The sequence below is a fragment of the Furipterus horrens genome, unplaced genomic scaffold (assembly GCF_987537825.1).
Source record: "Furipterus horrens unplaced genomic scaffold, mFurHor1.1.pri manual_scaffold_7, whole genome shotgun sequence".
NCBI lineage: Eukaryota > Metazoa > Chordata > Mammalia > Chiroptera > Furipteridae > Furipterus > Furipterus horrens.
In genome coordinates, this window is record NW_028327177.1 from 2,638,003 (window position 1) to 2,655,560 (window position 17,558).

The 17,558-nt window shown below is 60.4% G+C and overlaps 1 protein-coding gene across 1 annotated transcript in view; it reads left to right on the forward strand.

Annotated features, from left to right (window-relative positions):
* The window catches only part of COL22A1 (collagen type XXII alpha 1 chain), a 154,735-nt gene that overhangs the window by 103,345 nt on the left and 33,832 nt on the right, over positions 1-17,558 (forward strand). Inside the window, exons 39-45 of the mRNA XM_090283112.1 lie at positions 614-691; positions 3,644-3,679; positions 4,957-5,010; positions 5,511-5,555; positions 8,963-9,010; positions 13,619-13,732; positions 14,092-14,145. Coding sequence (XP_090139238.1) covers positions 614-691; positions 3,644-3,679; positions 4,957-5,010; positions 5,511-5,555; positions 8,963-9,010; positions 13,619-13,732; positions 14,092-14,145 — 429 coding nt within the window. The remainder of the gene's footprint in view (positions 1-613; positions 692-3,643; positions 3,680-4,956; positions 5,011-5,510; positions 5,556-8,962; positions 9,011-13,618; positions 13,733-14,091; positions 14,146-17,558) is intronic.

Below are 17,558 nucleotides of genomic sequence, written 5' to 3' on the forward strand. Positions count from 1 at the left end.
ACCCACCCACTCCTGCGATAAGGGAGCTGCAGCTCATGGGACCTGTCACATCCCTTGGTTGACAGTTGATCAGGGTTGAAGCCGGAGCTGAAACCCACACCTGTTAACCCCTGGGCTTGAAGGCAGAGGCCGCAGCACCTGCCCGTCGCCCCTCCCACGCCCTGGAAAAGGGACTCAGAGAAGATGGGCTCTTGGGAAGTTATTGATGAATTGATGGATTAATTAATGCACCGGCGATATGGGAACTGCGTTGAAATGGGGGTGCCGGGGTCACATCTGGGGCGTGGTCAGGGTGGGGCATGATGCGCTCTGGAGGAAGCCAGGGACACTTTGGAGCTGTGGTCACGTGGCGGAGGGAGCGTGTCCCAGTCCCATTTGGAGCCCTGGGCAAGGTTAGCCTGGAATGTGCGTGGTGACCCTTGGTGGCTGAGGGCCAGGCCTGCTGGCGGGGGGGTGGGGTGGGGGGGATGATGGGCTGCTTGGGGGACCCGTCCAGGCGCCCGGGGAGGCCTGCTGGGGAGCGCAGTCGGGACAGTGAGAGGAGCGTCACCCCTGGAACGCTGGCCCTGCCCTCCCAGGACCTGACCTCGCGATGTGATTTCTCTCTTTCCAGGGGGACCGAGGCGTGCCTGGGATCCCTGGCGCTCCTGGCAGCCGCGGCGAGCCGGGCCTCGGGGTTGCCGGCCCTCCTGTGAGTCCTTATCCCCCTAGCTTGTCCCTGCTGGCCCCCAGGTGCACCCCGGGCCTAACAGCGGGGACACCCCTTTCCCAGCCAGCCTGGCGGGCGTCACTGGTCCTCAGGCCTGTCCCCTGTGGCTGTCATTATGACTGAAGGGGGGGATTAGGCCTTCGGGATGACCAAGACCTCTATGCTTCAAAGAGGAGAGAACAAAACTCATTTTTTAAAAAAGTCTGGACAAATTTTGCCAAAACCGAGCGATAGCCAGCGTCCCTGAGTCGGCTGGGAAGGGGCGCAGTGTGGGGGCGGAAGCCTGCCCTCCTGTATCTCCGGCCGAGGTGAACCTGCCGCCCCCTTCCCCCAGCTGGTGTGCAGGTGAGGGCCTACAAGCAGTCACGAGAGGTGTGATGCGGCCTCCAAAATAAAACCTGCGGGGCGGCCCTCCAATGCGTGGTTTGGACGGATGCATCCGTCGGCTCGTGGGAGCTGGCAGAGTCCCTGCCAGTGGTGGCTTGAGTGACTGTAAAGCCTTTGAGCGACAAGGGGTCAGAGAGAGAACCCAGACCCTGTCCCTGCTGAAGGTCTCCATCCATCACTTCAGCCAGCCCCCAGCAGCCTCCCTCCAGAGACGGAAGATGCGCTTCTTTCAGAGCGAGTGCCTCCGGGTTTGGAATCCAGACCAGTATTTGTATAGAGAACAGACATTTGGGATTATGGTCTTCTGCATCTTCCCTGCTGCTTCTGCTTCTTCCCTTTGCACCCCCTCTGCCCCCACCCACCCCGTGTCTTTACCAAAGACACGGAACCTTATGAATACACCTTAGAATTGCATTTGCTTGTTCTGGAGTGTCGGGTTGTCTAGGTTTGCTTGGGCGGCTGTAACAAAAGCACCAGGCTGAGTGCCTGTCAGTGACGGTCACTTGTTTCGCAGCTCTGAGCCTGGAGGCCAAGGTCAGGTGCCTGGCCCATCCAGGGTCTGGTGGCCCTCTTCCTGGTTCACAGACAGTGGCCTTGGCCGGAGTACTGATGAGGCTCTTGACACTCCCATTGTGAGCGCTCCCCTCTCAGGACCTGGTCAACCCCAAAAGCCCCGCCTCCAGACACCGGCGCACTAGGGATCCTTAGGTCTCGATGTCGGGGCGGGGGGGACACAGACTTGGAGTCTCCCTCACTGAAAAGAAGCTCCAGTGCCCAATCCTTTCCATATGCTGCTGCTGAGCCTCCTCACACCCAGCTCCCCACGTGCTACTGTCATTGTTACCTTAACCCAGATGCACACTTGGACTTGACCCCTATTAAATGCACCCCAACTACAGCAGGCCAGACAGAGCGGCATGTGGCCAGCCTCTGCTTGGCTTGGCTTTCAAGAAATGCAGACCACAGCCAGAAATAAAGAAAACAATGCCATTCTTCATTTATCCCTCAAAGAACCGGACAGGAAATCTGGTGTATTTTTGCCCACGGCATCACTTGTAAAACAAAAAGTAATCCCCTCTCCTTCCCTCTGCGGTCTTCTTAGATCCCAGAGCCGGTCTCAGGCCCATTGTCTCTCTCCCTGGACCGGCAGCCTCACTCCCTGACCAGAAATGACCCCTCCATTCTGCCCTGACCCTCACTAGGGGCACTCGCTTCCAGGTGGTAGGAGGACCAGGGCTCTGGACCTGCCCGAGTGTCCCTAGAGCCCATGGGAGAGGGCACGTGGAATCCTCTCGGGAATGCCTCATTTCCATCTGACTGAAAGGAAGGTCTCAGCTGGAATTTCTGATGAGCACAACCCTCCCTCTGCTGCTTGACACTGACCTTCTCTTTTGCCCTGGGCTACATTTTGAGTCTTTTTGTAACTGGAAGGAACAGCATGGCAAGGAGGCAGGGAGCACATGCAGGAGCTCAGACTTCCTTACGTCGGAGGTCCGGCTTTTAACGGGGCTGCTCCATGGCCATGAGGGCCCCGAGCCCCAGGAATCAGCCCTCAGAATAAAAACAGACCTTCGGTGACCCTGCAGAGCTGTGACCTGGGGGGGGGGCACCTCTGTGCCTTAACAGGTGCTTCCTGAGTATCCACGGGACCGCGCCCTTAATCAGAAAGCCAGGCATTGTGGGTGGACACAGCCACCGGCCCCCCGCCCCCCTCCCCCCAGGTCAGGGCCGGCCAGCATCACCCCAAATGACTCCACCTGGGATGGAACTGGCAGCTTCCAGCCAAGAGGCCGCCGGTCAGCAGTGCTGTGCCTCTCCTGCTTTGCTGGTGACCAGCTTCCAGGGGGGATGAGCCCTTACTGAGTTTTCGTGGTTCCTGTCTTTGGCCGCAAGCCCAGGCCCCCGATGGCCTGGACATCTGTGTGCAGAAGGTGACGACGGGGTGTGTCCCTCAGGGACGCGGCTGCCCCTTCACAGGAGCACTGCCCCCTGCTGAGTGGTCTGGGCCTGGTCTGCACCTCCCCTGCGGGCCGGTGACCGTGGCTTAGTGCCCACCGAGGCTAGGGCTCCGCAGAGGCCTCTCTGAGGACAGGACCGCAGGCAGGAGTGTGGGTGGGAAGTGCTCTCAGAAATCGCCACGGGGAAAGGGAGACAAAGGGAGACCAAGGGAGGATGAGTTAATGGGCGATTTCTGCCGGGGCCACCGGGCCTTGTCCCGCCCGCCCCAGAGACGGTGAGGGCAGTAGGGAGTCGTTCCGTTCTGTGAAGGGGGCGGCAGGGCCGGGTGTTGTGCGGCTCCCGTTGGTCCCTGGTTGAAGGCTGCCCCTTGGGGAGCTGCTCCAGGACCTCTGGGCCCGCCCTGTGCTCAGGCCAAGTTCACGCAGGAAGAGAACAGGCGGCCCTCCCCTGACGTGTGACCATCTGGCACAAAGGTGGGAGGAGTTCCCTCCTTTCGGACCATCCCAGACCCGGCTTAGGAATCACTGCCGCGCGTGTTTGAAGGACGTCTCGCCCTGCGTTGCTCACTTATCCTCTGCTGTTTCTCAGGGCCCCGCCGGACCACCAGGAGAGAAAGGCCCACTGGTCAGTATGACTTAAATAAAGGGCTGGGTTTCGGTGGGGGGCGCTCTGCTCCAATCAAAGCGCTTCCACATCGGGGGTAGGGGTGGGGGTGGGGATTAAAGAGCGTAGACTCCCCACCAGTAAACCCTGACACGTGGAAGGCAGAATGGGGGGGGCAGTGGGGGGTCACGTTGCAGTCAGGCACATTGCACTGGCTTTACTTGGGGGCGTCTCCGCATGGTGGATGGACGGCCATGGCTTCATGGATCCACCAAGTGCCCGGGGTACTCATGTTGAATCCTGGCTTCACTGGCCCAACCACATGGCCACGTGCATGTGGGGGCGCGTGGCTCTGACCTCTCAGGTGGGCGTGGCCAGGCCCACAGCCCGTGGGGAGACTGGCTCGCTCGGTGCCCAAAGAGCCCTCCAGGGGCTCCCGACGGATGCTGGTGCATAGGACGCGCAGCCCCTGCTGACCAGCACACGCAGCGTTCCCCAGGACAACGCGTGTCTGTGACTCACCCCAGTGGGGAGGGACTGCCGCTCACGGCCGGGAGGGCGCGGCCCTTCTGCCTGCTCCGAGGGTTCAGTTCTGCTCCCTCACATGACTGCTGAACGAAGGAGAGGTTTTATGCCCGTTTTCTCTAAGTGAGGAAACCGAGGCCTGAGCAGTTCCTGCATAACTGCAGCGTGAGTTACCATAGTGGGGGGTCAGGTTGGGTGACGGGCCTCCTCCTGGGGGGTCAGTGTGAGGCCCTGGACGAGGCAGGGCTGGCCCCTGAGCAGCCACGTGGCACAACTCCAGCCCCTGCCCGGCAAAGAGCTGGTTCTGCCTGCGCAGCCCTTCAGGGACAATTCCTCCAGGAAGCGGGAGCGCATGGAGAGAGATTTGTGCCAGGTCCTGGTGTCTAGAAATTCCAAGGGCCAGAGTGGGAGTGATTGTCCCATAAAAATAACTGTCACCCAGGTGGTGAGCACTGTGCTGGGCCTTCGACACGTTGGCGGCCCCCGGGGCCCTTCCTCCAGGACACGGAAGGCCAGCCAGGGCTTGAGCTCAGGCCGGTGCCCCTGTGTCTTCGTCCCTTCCACTCAAGGCTCCTGGGGAAGGCTTCCGGCATGTGCTCCGGACACGTTTCCACGTCCACCCACCAGCGTAGGGAACAAGTCCACTCCAAGCAGCGTGGCGTCGGATTCCTCGCGGCAACAGACCGCGGGCACGGGGAGAGACCGCTGTGGCCAAGGGCAGGGGCCGTACCCAGCTTCGGCTGCAGTGGGCACCTCCTCTTCTTTCTCCTCAGGGGCCCCGAGGCTTACCTGGATTCCCCGGCCCCCAAGGACCTGCCGGCCAGGACGTAAGTAGGGAGAGATGGTATGGGCTCGGCCAGGTCACTAGAGGCTCCCCCGGACTCCCGCCATCCACGGTCTGTAGGGAGCCCCACAGGAGCTGTCCCCCGGCTCGAGGCCCTGCCCTTCACCCCGGGCACCCTGGGCTGTCGCCCTTCGGTGGGCTGCGGCCCATAGTTTTGTGTTTCCGGTCTTATTTCCTTCGCTGTCCGGTCTAGGCGGTCCGTTCTGTTCAGGTCGGGCCCAGCTCCCGCCCGGACTTGTTCCTGGCCCTCCCTGGAGCCTTTCTCCCTTCACGGGAATGCACAGACTTGGCCGATGCTCCGTGGGATGCATCCCTTCCACTCCCGTCCCCAGTCTGGCCTTTGCTCAGACAGCCCTGAGCTGCGAGGAGAGGGGGACCCTGTGTCTGGGGCGCCTGTGGGTTCCCTCGGCAGGTGCAGAGGCTGGGGGTGGGGGCGGGGGAGCGGAGCAGGGTTGGTTACCGTTTGCTCTCCTTTCCTCGCAGGGTGTGCCAGGAAACCCAGGCGAGAGGGGGCCTCCCGGAAAGCCAGTAGGTCATCTCCCTGCTCTGCACGAATATGGACCATGGGTGGGGGCCCACCCAGAATGAAGGGGACTCCGACGGCTCAGGAGACTTTCAGGAAGGGCCTTGTTCTAAAGCTGTGGGCACAGATAAAGCACAGAGGGAGCCCGGCGTCACCATTATGCCAAGCGAGAGTGACGGTGGTGGGAAGGGACTGACAGGAGCTGTAGTTGCGGTTCAAAGCCAAGGCCGGAAAGGAAAGTGTGGCCCCAGGCAGGGCGGGAGCAGCCCCTCCCCACCCACTTTCCTGAGGGGGCTTCTCAGCGGGAAGCCCGCAGGTGCATGAGCCTGGGGTGGGCCCCCGGTGTGCCGCCTCTGGGCACGGGGCAGACAGGAGGGGGGTAGGACGTGGGTCTGGGGTGAGCAGAGGGGCACAGCAGGGGCATCGTGTCCCTCCCTGGCCCACTGCCTGCGCTTTGTTCAGTCACGTGATCACCTCCCAGGCGCCCCCCTTTTGTGGGGGGGAAGCTTGGGTGGTAGAGGCTGTGAAAGTTTGAGCAGTGGGGACGGTCCCGAGTGTTGGTCCTCAGGTGGTGGCCGCCCGCCCTGCGGCCCGGTGTTCCTGCGGCTTCCCCGATGTGACGCACAGTGGCTTTCTGGGTGGTCAGTGCCCGACGGGCCCCAGAGGGTTAGCAAACTAACCGGCCACGGCGGGCGCTCCAGGGAAGGAGCAGGTCCGGGTGAGCGGGAGGCAGCCGCGCAGACGGGGTGGGGGTGTCCATTGGAAGATGCTCCCCACGAAGGAAGAGACCAGCAGTCAGGACTGGGGAGCATCAGGCCTCAGGACGGAGACTAAGGAATCTGGTTTCAGAAGCCAGTGTGCTCCCCTGGGCGGAGTCCCCCCGGACATGGCTCTGGAGACCTCAGGCCTCCTTCGCAAGCCTGGCTGCTCCGTTGCAGATGGGGACCTGAGGTGGGGGGCCCTGGGGGGGGCTTGAGCAACTGCCCCTCCCTAATCCAGGCTGCCGGGCACAGCAGAGCCCTGGGCGGGCGCTGGCCTGTCTGGAAGGGCCTGGCTCCTTTCACTGCTCACCTTCCGGTGGGCGAGGGAAAGGTCTGGCTGGAGGTGAGGACAGCACCTCTCTGACACCTCTCTGCAAGGACAGCAGAGCTGCAGAGTCCAGCTGTCGCCCATGGAGGGGGGTGGAGAGAGAGAGAGAAAAACAGGGGGAGAGGGGGAGAGTGAGAGAGAGAGAGGAGGAGAAAGAGGGGTGGGGGGGAGAGAGGGACACTTACCGGGGGGGGCTTCGAGGCTAACCCTCAGTAGCCGGCAGGGCCAGACCTGGCTTTGGAATGGGCTGAGTTTGCCCTTCACAGCGCTGCCTTTATCCCTGGGAGGGGGCAGGGGGTAGAGAGAGGGGCCTGGGCGTTTCTCAGAATTCCTGTACCAGGACCCCTGGGGTCGGGTCCTTAGAAGCAGAGCCTCTGGTGGGCGTTCCTGGGTTGAGGGGGTGCCCTCAGGAGAACCCTGCAGGATGAGGCAGGTGACAAGCCAGTCAAAGCTGTGCGGTTACCTGGAGTCCAGCCTCGGACTCATCCACAGGCAGGTCTGGGGTGGGGCCAGGGTTTCCCCCACGTCAGTCAGTCACTGGCCCTGGAATGTCCTGGCACTTCCAGGCGGCGTCTGGCACCTGGGGGGTGGGCACACCCTCGGCCCTTCCCCTGTTTGTTTTCCTTCCATCCTCCACGTGGGGCCCCCCCTTGGAGGTGGGCGTGGCAGTCGTACTTGTTCTGCGTGCCCCTTCGGGAGGTCACCGCCCCCCACACCCCCTGTCCCTGTGGATCTTCCCGAGACCTGTCCTGCGAGGTTTGCTAAAATGGGTCAGAACAAAGTCATTAATTCAATGATCCCCAAGGCTCCACTGCACCTGGACTGAGAACTCCTCATTCTTGCTCCTTGGTAGCTAGTGCCGCGGAGCTCACTCTAATTAGCCACAGGACAGCGTGACAATATGCCGGAGAACACAGCGCCGGCCGCGTGACGAACGCCCCAGTTTGGACAATATGAACCTTGTGCTTTATTAACTTCCTGGGGCAGAAAGGGGGGCTCCAATGAAGCCGCTGTTCCCCTTTTAAATTAAAGTCTCGGGAAGTTAATATCACAAAGGTTGGCCTTCCTCCAGAGGGTCCCTGCAGAGGACGAGGGAAGTGGCCCCAGGGAGCTGTCCCCACAGGGCTGGCCGTCTCTTTAGCACCTGCAAACCCAAGTCGGCCCTCTCTGTCTCCCGTGGGTGTCCTCCAGCGACCGTGGCCCAGGGGGTCGGCCAGATACTTGAACAGAGCAACCCAGAGAACGGCGCACACACATCCCGGCCACTGCCACGGCCACGGTATCCCATGCAAACGTGTGTGATGCTCCTGTCACATGGCTCCGTTAGCCACAGGGTGTGGCAGGAACCCCGTGGGGTCAGGACGAGAGGAATAGCTGGGGAATTTGTCTTGCATTCAGCCTCTCAAGATGCCAGGCGAGGGTCACACTCCTTACACCTCCACGCAAACCCGGTGGGAGGAAATCGGCCGCCCCAGGCGCAGCTGCAGCACCAGGGCCCCGCAATCTGGAGGTGATGCGCCCCCCTCCCTCCGCAGAGTGACGCCCTGATCCCCGCCTTCCATTACGAAATTTAGAAGTTGGCAGAGGGACGCGCCAGCCTCCAGTCCTTGCCTAGGACGCTTCTTCCCCCCGCTGGCTGCCATTTCCTTTTCCTTTTCCTTCCGGCCTTGTGTTCCCTTCCCCACTGCGCAAACCCAGCCTCCAGCTGCCCGGGCTGCAGTCACAATCGTCACGTCACATTGCAGCACACGGGCGGTCTGAAGGTGACGTCCGGGACCAGCCGACTCCTGCGTTCCTTCGCAGGCTTTGTCATGACTTCTGACGTCTAGAACCCCTTTCTGGGGTTAGAGACGTTCAATCTGTGATGACAGATGAGGTTGAAAGTGCTGTGTCCCCGGGGAGCTGAAGAAATCGCTTTACATTCATAGCAGGTTGGGAAGGTCTTAGAGAAGCCTCTCCTACTCTCCGGGGAATCCGTGAGAGCCTCCCCTTCGCCTTCCCCAGAACCCACGTGACCTGCAAGGTGTTCATGGGGTGTGGGGGGCAGGGACCACCAGGAGCAGAGGAGCCGGCAGAAGGACCCTGGGGAGCGGAAAGGCCAATGTCAGCCAGACTCGGCACAATCTGCTGGCCGGGGCTCCCAGGTGTGGGGCGTAGCCTGGCTGAGTGCACCCTGTGCGCGGCCCAGGTGTGTTCACAGGTGCGTTCACAGGTGCGTTCACAGGTGCGTTCACAGGTGTGTCACGAGTCACAGTCTGAGGATGCGTGGGATGTGCTGTCTGTACACACGCGTGTGTGTATTCATCTATTTTCTCTCCGGCAGGGCCCGCCTTCAGTACTGTCTCCGGAAGACCTCAACCTCCTGGTTAAGGTAAAAGCATGGAATGAGGCGCATGCATTTGACAGTGGTGACGGGGGACTGAACATCTCGGTGATGGGCTTTTGTCGTCTGTACAACTGTGTTACGGTATTAATAACAGCGACATGCGCTGAGAACTCACTGTGCCAGTCCCACACGGCAGCCACTGGCCACACGTGTCAGTTTCAATTTACGTTCATTGACATGAGCCGCAATGAAGACTCAGGCCCGTGGCCGCACTAGCCGCTTTCCAGGTCCGTGAGGGCCACACGTGGCTGCTGGCCATCTCACGGACGACGCAGGCTTGCAGCCTCCCCGTCCCCACAGAAGGGTCTCGTGGGCGGCATGGTGCTGAGCGCCTCCTGCTCACCTCTGACGGCGTCTGCGCAGCGGCTCTGGGAGGCTGGCCCGGTCCCTGGGCCTGTTTTGCATGCGAGGAACCTGTGAGGGCCATGACTTTCTGGGCATCGAACCCCTTCCTCACTGATCCCAGAGACTGGCCTTCAACCCCACCAGGATGGCCTCCTCGTCCTGGAAAGGGTTGGGCAGGCTGGGTGTGGGCCGCGCCGGGGCCGGAGCCGAGCCCCGGAGCCACCGAGCTCAATGCCACCGATGCGGGGCCGTGTGTGCAGCTGCCCACGCACCGCAGGTCTCAAACGGGAGGGAGCAGGGGAAGGCCGGAGCAAGGTCAAGACGGGGTAAGACGTGCCCGTTTCAGAAAGAGCATCTGGCCGCGGCGCGTCTGCCTCTCCTTAAAGCGTTGTCTGAACTTCAGGAGAAGCGGGGCCCCAGATTTTGGGTGACCGGCCCCTCCTTTCTTCCTGCGCTGAAACACCGCTTGGGTGATGCTGGAAAACTCCTGGTTCGCGCAGGAGAGTGAGAGAGGCAAGCAGAAGAGACAGAACCTTCTCAGAAGTCTCCACACGGGGATGCCTTGATGGAAAAGTACACATTTTATTAAAAATTAAGTAGTCATCAACATGGTCTTTCCTGATTTTACTGACAAGAGAGAGTGTTTTTTTCCACAGTCAGAGACATGACAAGAAATCATTATCTATTGATTCGATCCTGTGTTTATACTGGCTTCTTTTAGCCTGCGTCATTGTTTGTAATGGCATCCCCCTGGGGGGCCCGGGTTTCAACCTGTAGACGCCGGTCTTTATGCCGATGATCGCAGGAGCCGGCTCTGCGAGGGCAACATGTCGTGCTTCGTGGCTATGGCACTGAGACGGTTATTCCATGAAATCAAAATTCCTGAACGGCCAAAGGATGCAGCTGTGTTCATCAGAGCAGCGAGGCGCCCTGCCGGGAATGTGGTCACCACCTCCAGGCTGGCACCCAAGCCTGCCCGGTCCCATGGAGCTGCACTGCGCCTGGAAGCCCAGCAGCAGGAGCCTGATCCACGTGTGGTTTGCCAGGGACTGCAGAGCTGACTGTCCTAGCTCCCTGCCCCCTGGTCACCTGCTGCAGATGGAAGCCAGTTGGGACAGTCCAGGAGGCTGGTGGCAGGGCCCGCCCTTGCTGAGAAGGCCTGTTTTGTCACAGAATATTGACCTCTGCCAGAGAATCCTGTCACGTGATGGCCTCGCTCTGCTAGTTGGCAAGGTGCCTGGGAAGAAAGTTCACCTCCCGAGAGTCCCTGTTGGATGAACTTCCGCGGTTGGATCTGCGCCCGGGGAGCCATCCTCAGGACACGGGTGAATGCGATTGCTTCCGATCCTCACCTACAACCCCGTGGCCGGGCTGGAACTCTGCATTTTACGGAGCAGGAGGTTGAGCCCAGGCGAGCCAGTCCCTTGTTCAAGGCGACAGAGCTGGGGAGTGGCAGAGCCAGGGTCCCGCCTGCGTGTGTCCAGCTCCACACCTGTGGGCTCCACCCCTTGGTTCTCTGGCTTCACCTTTGCATGAGCCGGAGCTTCCTGACAGCCGCCTGGTGCGTCCAGGCTGGTAGCGAGCCCCTGCCTGCCATCCAGAGGTCTGGAGTATGGCCTCCTCCGCCCCGGGCCGCGAGGGTCCTGGTATCGAGCGAGAGGTCGGATGAGGTGCCCTGGGCGTCATTTGTCCACATGGCCATGGCTGCAGCCTACGCCCCCTTTGCAGGCCTTTTACTGAGCACTTGGCGAGCACACGGGCACAGAGAGCGGCGGTGTGGGAAACATCTCAGGACGAAGGAGGGAAAGCGAGACCAGAGGGAAACAACATTTATAGATCACGCCCAAGGAACCCGGGGGCATGCTGGGCGCGCTCCTGCCTTCTGCCTTTTAAATTTTGCGATAATCTCCCGAAGTAGGAGGTGAGCCTTGTCATCAGATACGGAAATAGACTCGGGGATGAAGTCACTTGCCTGAGATGACTCAGTTAAGTGGAGGAGCTGGGAGCCAGTATTGGTGATCATGGGCTTCTGATCTGTGAATGGGGGGAGGCAGTCGATTGAGGGAGGAACAGGATGACTAATAACCGAAACTCCGATGGCACATGTAGCAGCCAAGAGTCACTGCGCCCTTGCCGTGTGCCAGGCCTGGCCTCGGGAATTTTCCATTCATTGTCTCACTGCTCACCAGACTTTGAGGTCCCCGGCTCTGGTGAGGAGGCCGAGGCTCAGAGATGTGGGCAGAAGTGTCAGAATGCTCCGGATGGAAGGAGCGTCCCGTCTGGTCTCAAGACTTTGGGAGCCCAGGAGCCAAAGTGAGCCTCGGTGGGGCCACCACATGGAGGCTGGCCTCGCCCGTGCTTGCGGGGCTCCAGGACCTTCCCTGGTAACTGCGGGGCTGTGACCTCTCTGGTCACCAAACAGTCTTTCACCAAATCTGTGGCTAGGACAGATCTGGATGGGAGTTAGCCCTGCCAGAATCGGAAAGAAACAGGGAAGTATGAGATCTTGTATCACTCAGATACTTTGGGTGCCGCTGCAAACCCTGGCTCCCGGTCACCACAGCACCCTCCGAGTCTAGCAAAATCCCAGTGCCAGAGGCTGCTGCCACCAGGCTGGTGCCAGTCCCCTGCCCTGTGTATCCGTTGTAGTGCTTCACGGGCACATCTCACTTGGAAGCACTGTAGGGAAGGTCTAGGAATAGCTAAGTTCCTCCCAGCCCTGCCCCAAACAGTGTCCTTCAGCTTAAATCACTCACCATTGCTTCGTTTACCCCAACACTGAGCAACTCCCCGCCAAGTTCAACCCGCTTCTCGGACCAGCCACTAAAGGAATATGGTGGCGTAAGGTCAGGCGGTGGGGCCCTTTACTGAACGGATGCTCCGTGGAAGGCTGTTTGCTCTGCCCTGGGCACGCACAGATAAAGCAGCTCCACCTCTGTCTTCGGCGAGGCCGCACTTCCTTGGTGCGTGGTGTTGGGGGAATGGAGCTATAAACCGACCCCTTAAGCAGCAAGGCCCGGGCCCTCAGTCTGGAGCAGTGAGGAAGGCCCCAGGAGTAGGAGGCTGCTAAGGAATCTTCAAAGACTGAGTACCAGTGAGGCAGATGCGAAGAACGTGGGCCCTTCAGGGCGGCTTTTGTGATGAAGACGGATATAAATGCTAAATGCTCCCTCACCGGAAACATCAGCTCCCTGACCAGGGTCAAAGGCAGCTCCACACGCCTCCGGGGCGTTCCGATGGCCTTTGCTCTGTGTCTGCTGACACCGGTTCACCGTGACCTCATCAAGACACCTCCTCCTGTGCTCTCCAGGCAGAAGGGACCAGCCTCACAGAGTGGCTGCCTTCCGAGGGGCACCGAGGGAGCCGCTGAGTAAATGCGTGAGTGGCTGCCACTCGCTGACGGCGCTGTGTGTCGTCTGCTGCCCCTCCGGGCACCTTCCTTGTATTATGTCCCCTGACCCTCATCCAAGGAGCCGAGAGAGGAGGCAGAGAGGGCAGACTGGAGAGAGGCTGTGGCATGTGCCACGCCCTGAGGTGGGACACGGGCCGCAGTGCAGTCGTGCCCCCAGTATTACTTGGCATGTGCTGGGCTCCAAACTTTAGGATCCAGGGATGATGCAGACAACGTGGAAAGCGTGTTCCTGGGCTCAGAGAAGTCGGATTTCGCTCCAGGGCCAGCTCTTACCTGCCTCGAGACACCACGCGCAGCTCAGCCCTGGGCACCCCCAGAGCCCCCACTGCACGAGGAAGCATGCTGGGCACGGTCAGGGTCGGCCGCGGTCCCCGCAAGAGAGGCCTGGGGGCGCTGTCCCCTCTCTTCTGCGTCTTTGGAAACCGCTCCAGCAGACCACGGGCAGGGGTCTCAGCCTCCGACGCTGTCCTGTCTGTAGCCGGAGGGACAGAGCCTGCTGTGCCTACTACCAAAGGCTCGCCTTCCGTCTGCTCTGTCACTGTTTTCGGTGCTTGCAGGCTCTGCTTGTACGGCGTCCTTGTCCTGGGCCAGCCTCCCAGCAGCCTGGCCGGCCAGCAGTAGGGAAAATGAGGCCATAACTCAGATGCACTGGTGCTTCGATCTAACAAGATTAAGGCAGAGGAAGGTGCCAAGCTTGATGCAGAGCGGGCGTGTGGACCAGGACTCCAGGCCCTGCTTGCCTCTCCACCGCCCTCGGCTGCCTCCCCTGTCTATGGCGGGGGGGTGGGGGGGCTCCTCCCACCCCGCAGTGATGCCCTCTTTCCCCTCTCCCCCAGGACGTGTGCAGTGGCTGCCCTCCAGGGCCCCCGGGCCTCCCTGGTCTGCCAGGTTTTAAGGGGGACAAAGGTGTCCCTGGAAGGCCAGGGAGAGATGGCACAGAAGGGAAGAAGGTGAGGAGGAGAGGGACACTTTCCATCGTGAGGTAACGCGTTGTCCTGGGAGTCCCAGCGCTGCCTCTCGGGTACCAGTGGGACCAGCCTAGTCGCGGGCGTGATGCTGGGAGGAGGGGTCCTTGGGGCCGTCTTACTGACTGGCCGCCATGCCAGCTGACATCATTTGTGGGCTACACCTCCGAATGCACCACCAACACCTCTGCTCAGACACGCTGGGGTGGGGGTGGAGTGGGGGCGGGGGAAGTCCCAGTGGGAAGTCAGCGAGGAGGTGTGTCAGGGTGCTGGCTGGCTGGTGGCTCTGGGCATGGGCTCCAGACACTCATTCCTGTTTTCTCTTCTTTTTCCCCCTGCGACAGGGAGACGCTGGGCCCCGAGGCCTCCCCGGGCCCCCAGGAATAGCTGGGGCACAGGTCAGTGAGCCTTCACGAGGGTCGCGCGTCCTTTTGGCTGATCTCGCTGGTTAATCTCTGTGTAAAGAGGAGAGATAAGTCATGTAAAAAAATACTGGCTTTAAAGTTGGAAACCACATTCAAGGCCTCACCCTGGCTCCGACTCTCTGGGTGGCCTTGGGTGGCAGGGCCATTTCAACGCGTCGAATGTCAGGTTGTCCCTTTAACAGATGCCCGGGTGGTTGCAAGTGTGTAATGAGCTGTGGGACTGGAACGTGTGCTACACGAGCCTTTGGAGCTGTGTGGCTTTAGGCGAGGTCCTTGCCCTCTCTGGGCCTCAACTTCAGCCCTTACAGATGCTAATAAAAGCACCTTCAGGGATACGGAGAGAGGTGATGGAACGGCTTAGAAGACATGGCACTCGGTGGCAATTACAGCTAGGAAGGTGCAGTGAGTGGCAGGAGGGTGTCACTAACTGTCCCGTGAATGGCAGGGCGCCTGTCCAGAATGTCAGGGCACTCTGTGGTTTCACAGAGCCGGCGGGGAAGCTCTGGGCTGTGCTGCATTGTGCTCCTGCTGGGATGGTGTTTAGCTCTCTGAGTGCGGGTGTGGGGGCAGGGAGGGGTGGGGGGCTGGCTTCCCTCCTGCAGTGCCCTCCCCCAGCACTGGGGTTCCTGGGCTCTTCCTGGTCCCCTGTGGCCTCTGCTGCTGTGAGCCCCACACACTGCCTCTGCACCCTCATTCCAAAGTGCCACCGCGGCGGCTCTCCCTGTGGCCTGGAGATGCAGCATAAACCCGTCAGTCGGAGAAGGACCCCAGGAGTCAGACCTTCGGGGCTGGAGTCCCGTGTCTGACCCTGGACAGGGCTCCCCTCTCTGCCCTTCCGTTTCCTTGAGGTGAACTAGGGTTGTCAGAGCAGTGACCTTACCCTGGGACATGCCAAGCCCTCCTCCAGCCTCTGCTCCGCTGCTCTTGGGGCGCTGGGACCGCAGCCGGGCGCGGCGTGAGGACCTGCAGCGGGGCTGGGGTGGGGGTGGGGCTGTCAGGGGAAGCCCGACACCGCAGTGACCGATATCAATAAGACTCAGTGCCACAGTTTTAAAATTTTAAATGAATGCAATAGATTCACAAGAAAGAAAAAACAAAAATTTAAAATAAAGGTGGGTCCCAACCCTCCCTGTAGATGACCTGCCTCTTGCCTCCCCCTTATCCCAGCCCTGCTGGGGCCCTATTTAGTTACAGTTTTATCTTTTGTTCATCTTGAATGATTTTGCGTGAGTTTTGGCATTGAACAACACAGCGTCGGAGCAGTCTGTGTCTTGGATTCTGCGGCTTCCAGAGCCCTTCCCGGCAAGGGTCTCACCCGAGCGACCCCAGACTCAGCCCTGGGAAGCGGGGCTGGGGCTCCTGTGTTTGCCGCGCGAAGGCAAGCCGGCAGGTGAGCGAGAGCACAGAGCCGTGGGATGTCACCGTGCCGCGGAACATCCCGACCTCCCAGGCCCCGGTTGGCCGGCGAAGATGCCACGGTTACCCGTGGACCGTGGGGAGCCTCTTGGGGTTCTGCTGCTGCAGGAGGTGCAACGCCCGGTCCCGGTGGAGACAGGACAGGAGCTCTTGCCCAGGTCCTGGGAGGTGGAGAGGCACCAGGCCGGCCCGGCCGCAGCTGTGCTGTTTCCTGTGAATGACCCTCTCTTTCTGGGGTCATCTTCAGGGGCTAAGCTTCTCGCCTGGGGAATCCTGCACCCGGTTATTCTGGCTGATCCCTGTGTATCCTTTGCTGTCAGTGTGCTGGCCGCTGGGCTTAGCCTCTGCTGAGGAATGGCCTTTATTCAGAGAAACAAAGCCAAATCAATTAAACAGCTAAGCAGTTTCCCCTCTAAATAGGAGTGTTTTTTCTTGACCAGCCCAACCTTGCTTGAAGTGCTGGTATCTCGGGATAATGGCTTTGCCTTTGTTCTTCTGTAATTGGATTCAAGAGAGGGTTTGTTCCTTCACATGTACAGAACAAGCCAGAAAGCCTCCATCCAGAAAAAGAACAAAAATTAGTGCTGCATCAGAATGACGGAGTCCTAACTTCTCCACTTGAGAGTCCATGGCGACCTTCAGGCGTTCTCAAGGCTCGTGGTCCCCCCCCGCGCCCCCACTGTGAGTCCCCAGGCAGCCGCGGCCACCAGCCAGGCAACATTCATTATAACACGACCTCCTGCAATGTTCAGCATCATCCTAGGAGGCAGAGCTGTGGTCCCACTTCACAGATGAGGAAACCAAGGCTCAGCAAGATTAAAATGCCAGTATTACAAAACCTGTAGGGGATACAGGTGAAGCCTGCCCTTCCACAGTGAGACCCCCACTATCTAGGATCCTGTTACCCCACCACCAGGCACCGGCATCAGCACCAAGGACAGTTCCCGGTAGGCGCCGGGCTTCTGTGTATCTTGCCTGTGGTCGTGGCTCTGCCGGGAACAGCATCCCCTTACCCGTTGTCGGGAAAATGAGTCCAGAGAGGTTAGATGTCCCACCCGAGGATGCACAGGACCGCCTGGCTCCTTGGCTTCCATCCCGAGCCAGTGTGCCCGCGTCCACCCCACGCCCCTCTCCGGGAAGCAGATGGGAGGACTGTTTCAGCTCCTCTGGGGAGAAATGACGGCTCTGCGAGACGGGTGGACGTGAAGATGGGTTGTCCGCTGCGATGCTCCCGGTGGTGAAGCTCTGAGGACCGTTGTCATGGCCTTTCGCAGCCAGACGCCCTGGGCGTGCCCTGGTCACAGTTTGCTTCTTGAGTTTGCTTGCGGCTGTGATTCTGCAGCTGGTGCGTCAGCCTCCCCAGATGTGTCTTGCAGGTCTGTGGCTGCTCTCTCGGTGGCCGGGTCTGGGGAGGTGAATGCCGCGGTTGGTCACAGAGCCCTGCTCTGGGCCTGCAAACTGCAGGAACGCTGGCTTTGGGGATCAGGCCTGGAGAGGTCGGTTGCTGTCAGGGTTGCGATTCAGGCCGAGGAGGAAGAAGGAGCAAAGCGGTCATCAGAGCGATGATGATGCGGGAACCTACCTGTCTGCACAGTCAGATGTGCACAGCTGTCCGGGGCGGGGAATGCCGGTTATTTTATCCTCCGTGGAGAGCATCTGGTTTCCATTTTATCCACATATCTGCCATCCGGGGACTGGGAACTGTTGGGATTGGAGGCACTGCATGAGCAGAAGTCCCTGGCTCTGCGGGTGTTCTGGACAATTCTGGGGGGCGGAGATGACCCATCCAGCAGAGGCCCCGGGTCCCATCGTGCCCAGAAGGTGACTCAGAGCCATGACCTGTGTGCCTCTCCAAGAGCAGATGTCTCCTCACCCGGAGCTGCCTCCGTCCTGAAGGATTCTCACCAAGAACCCCCTTGAACAGTTCCTTCCACGTCAGGAGGTGTCGAGACGGGTCAGACATGGGCCGT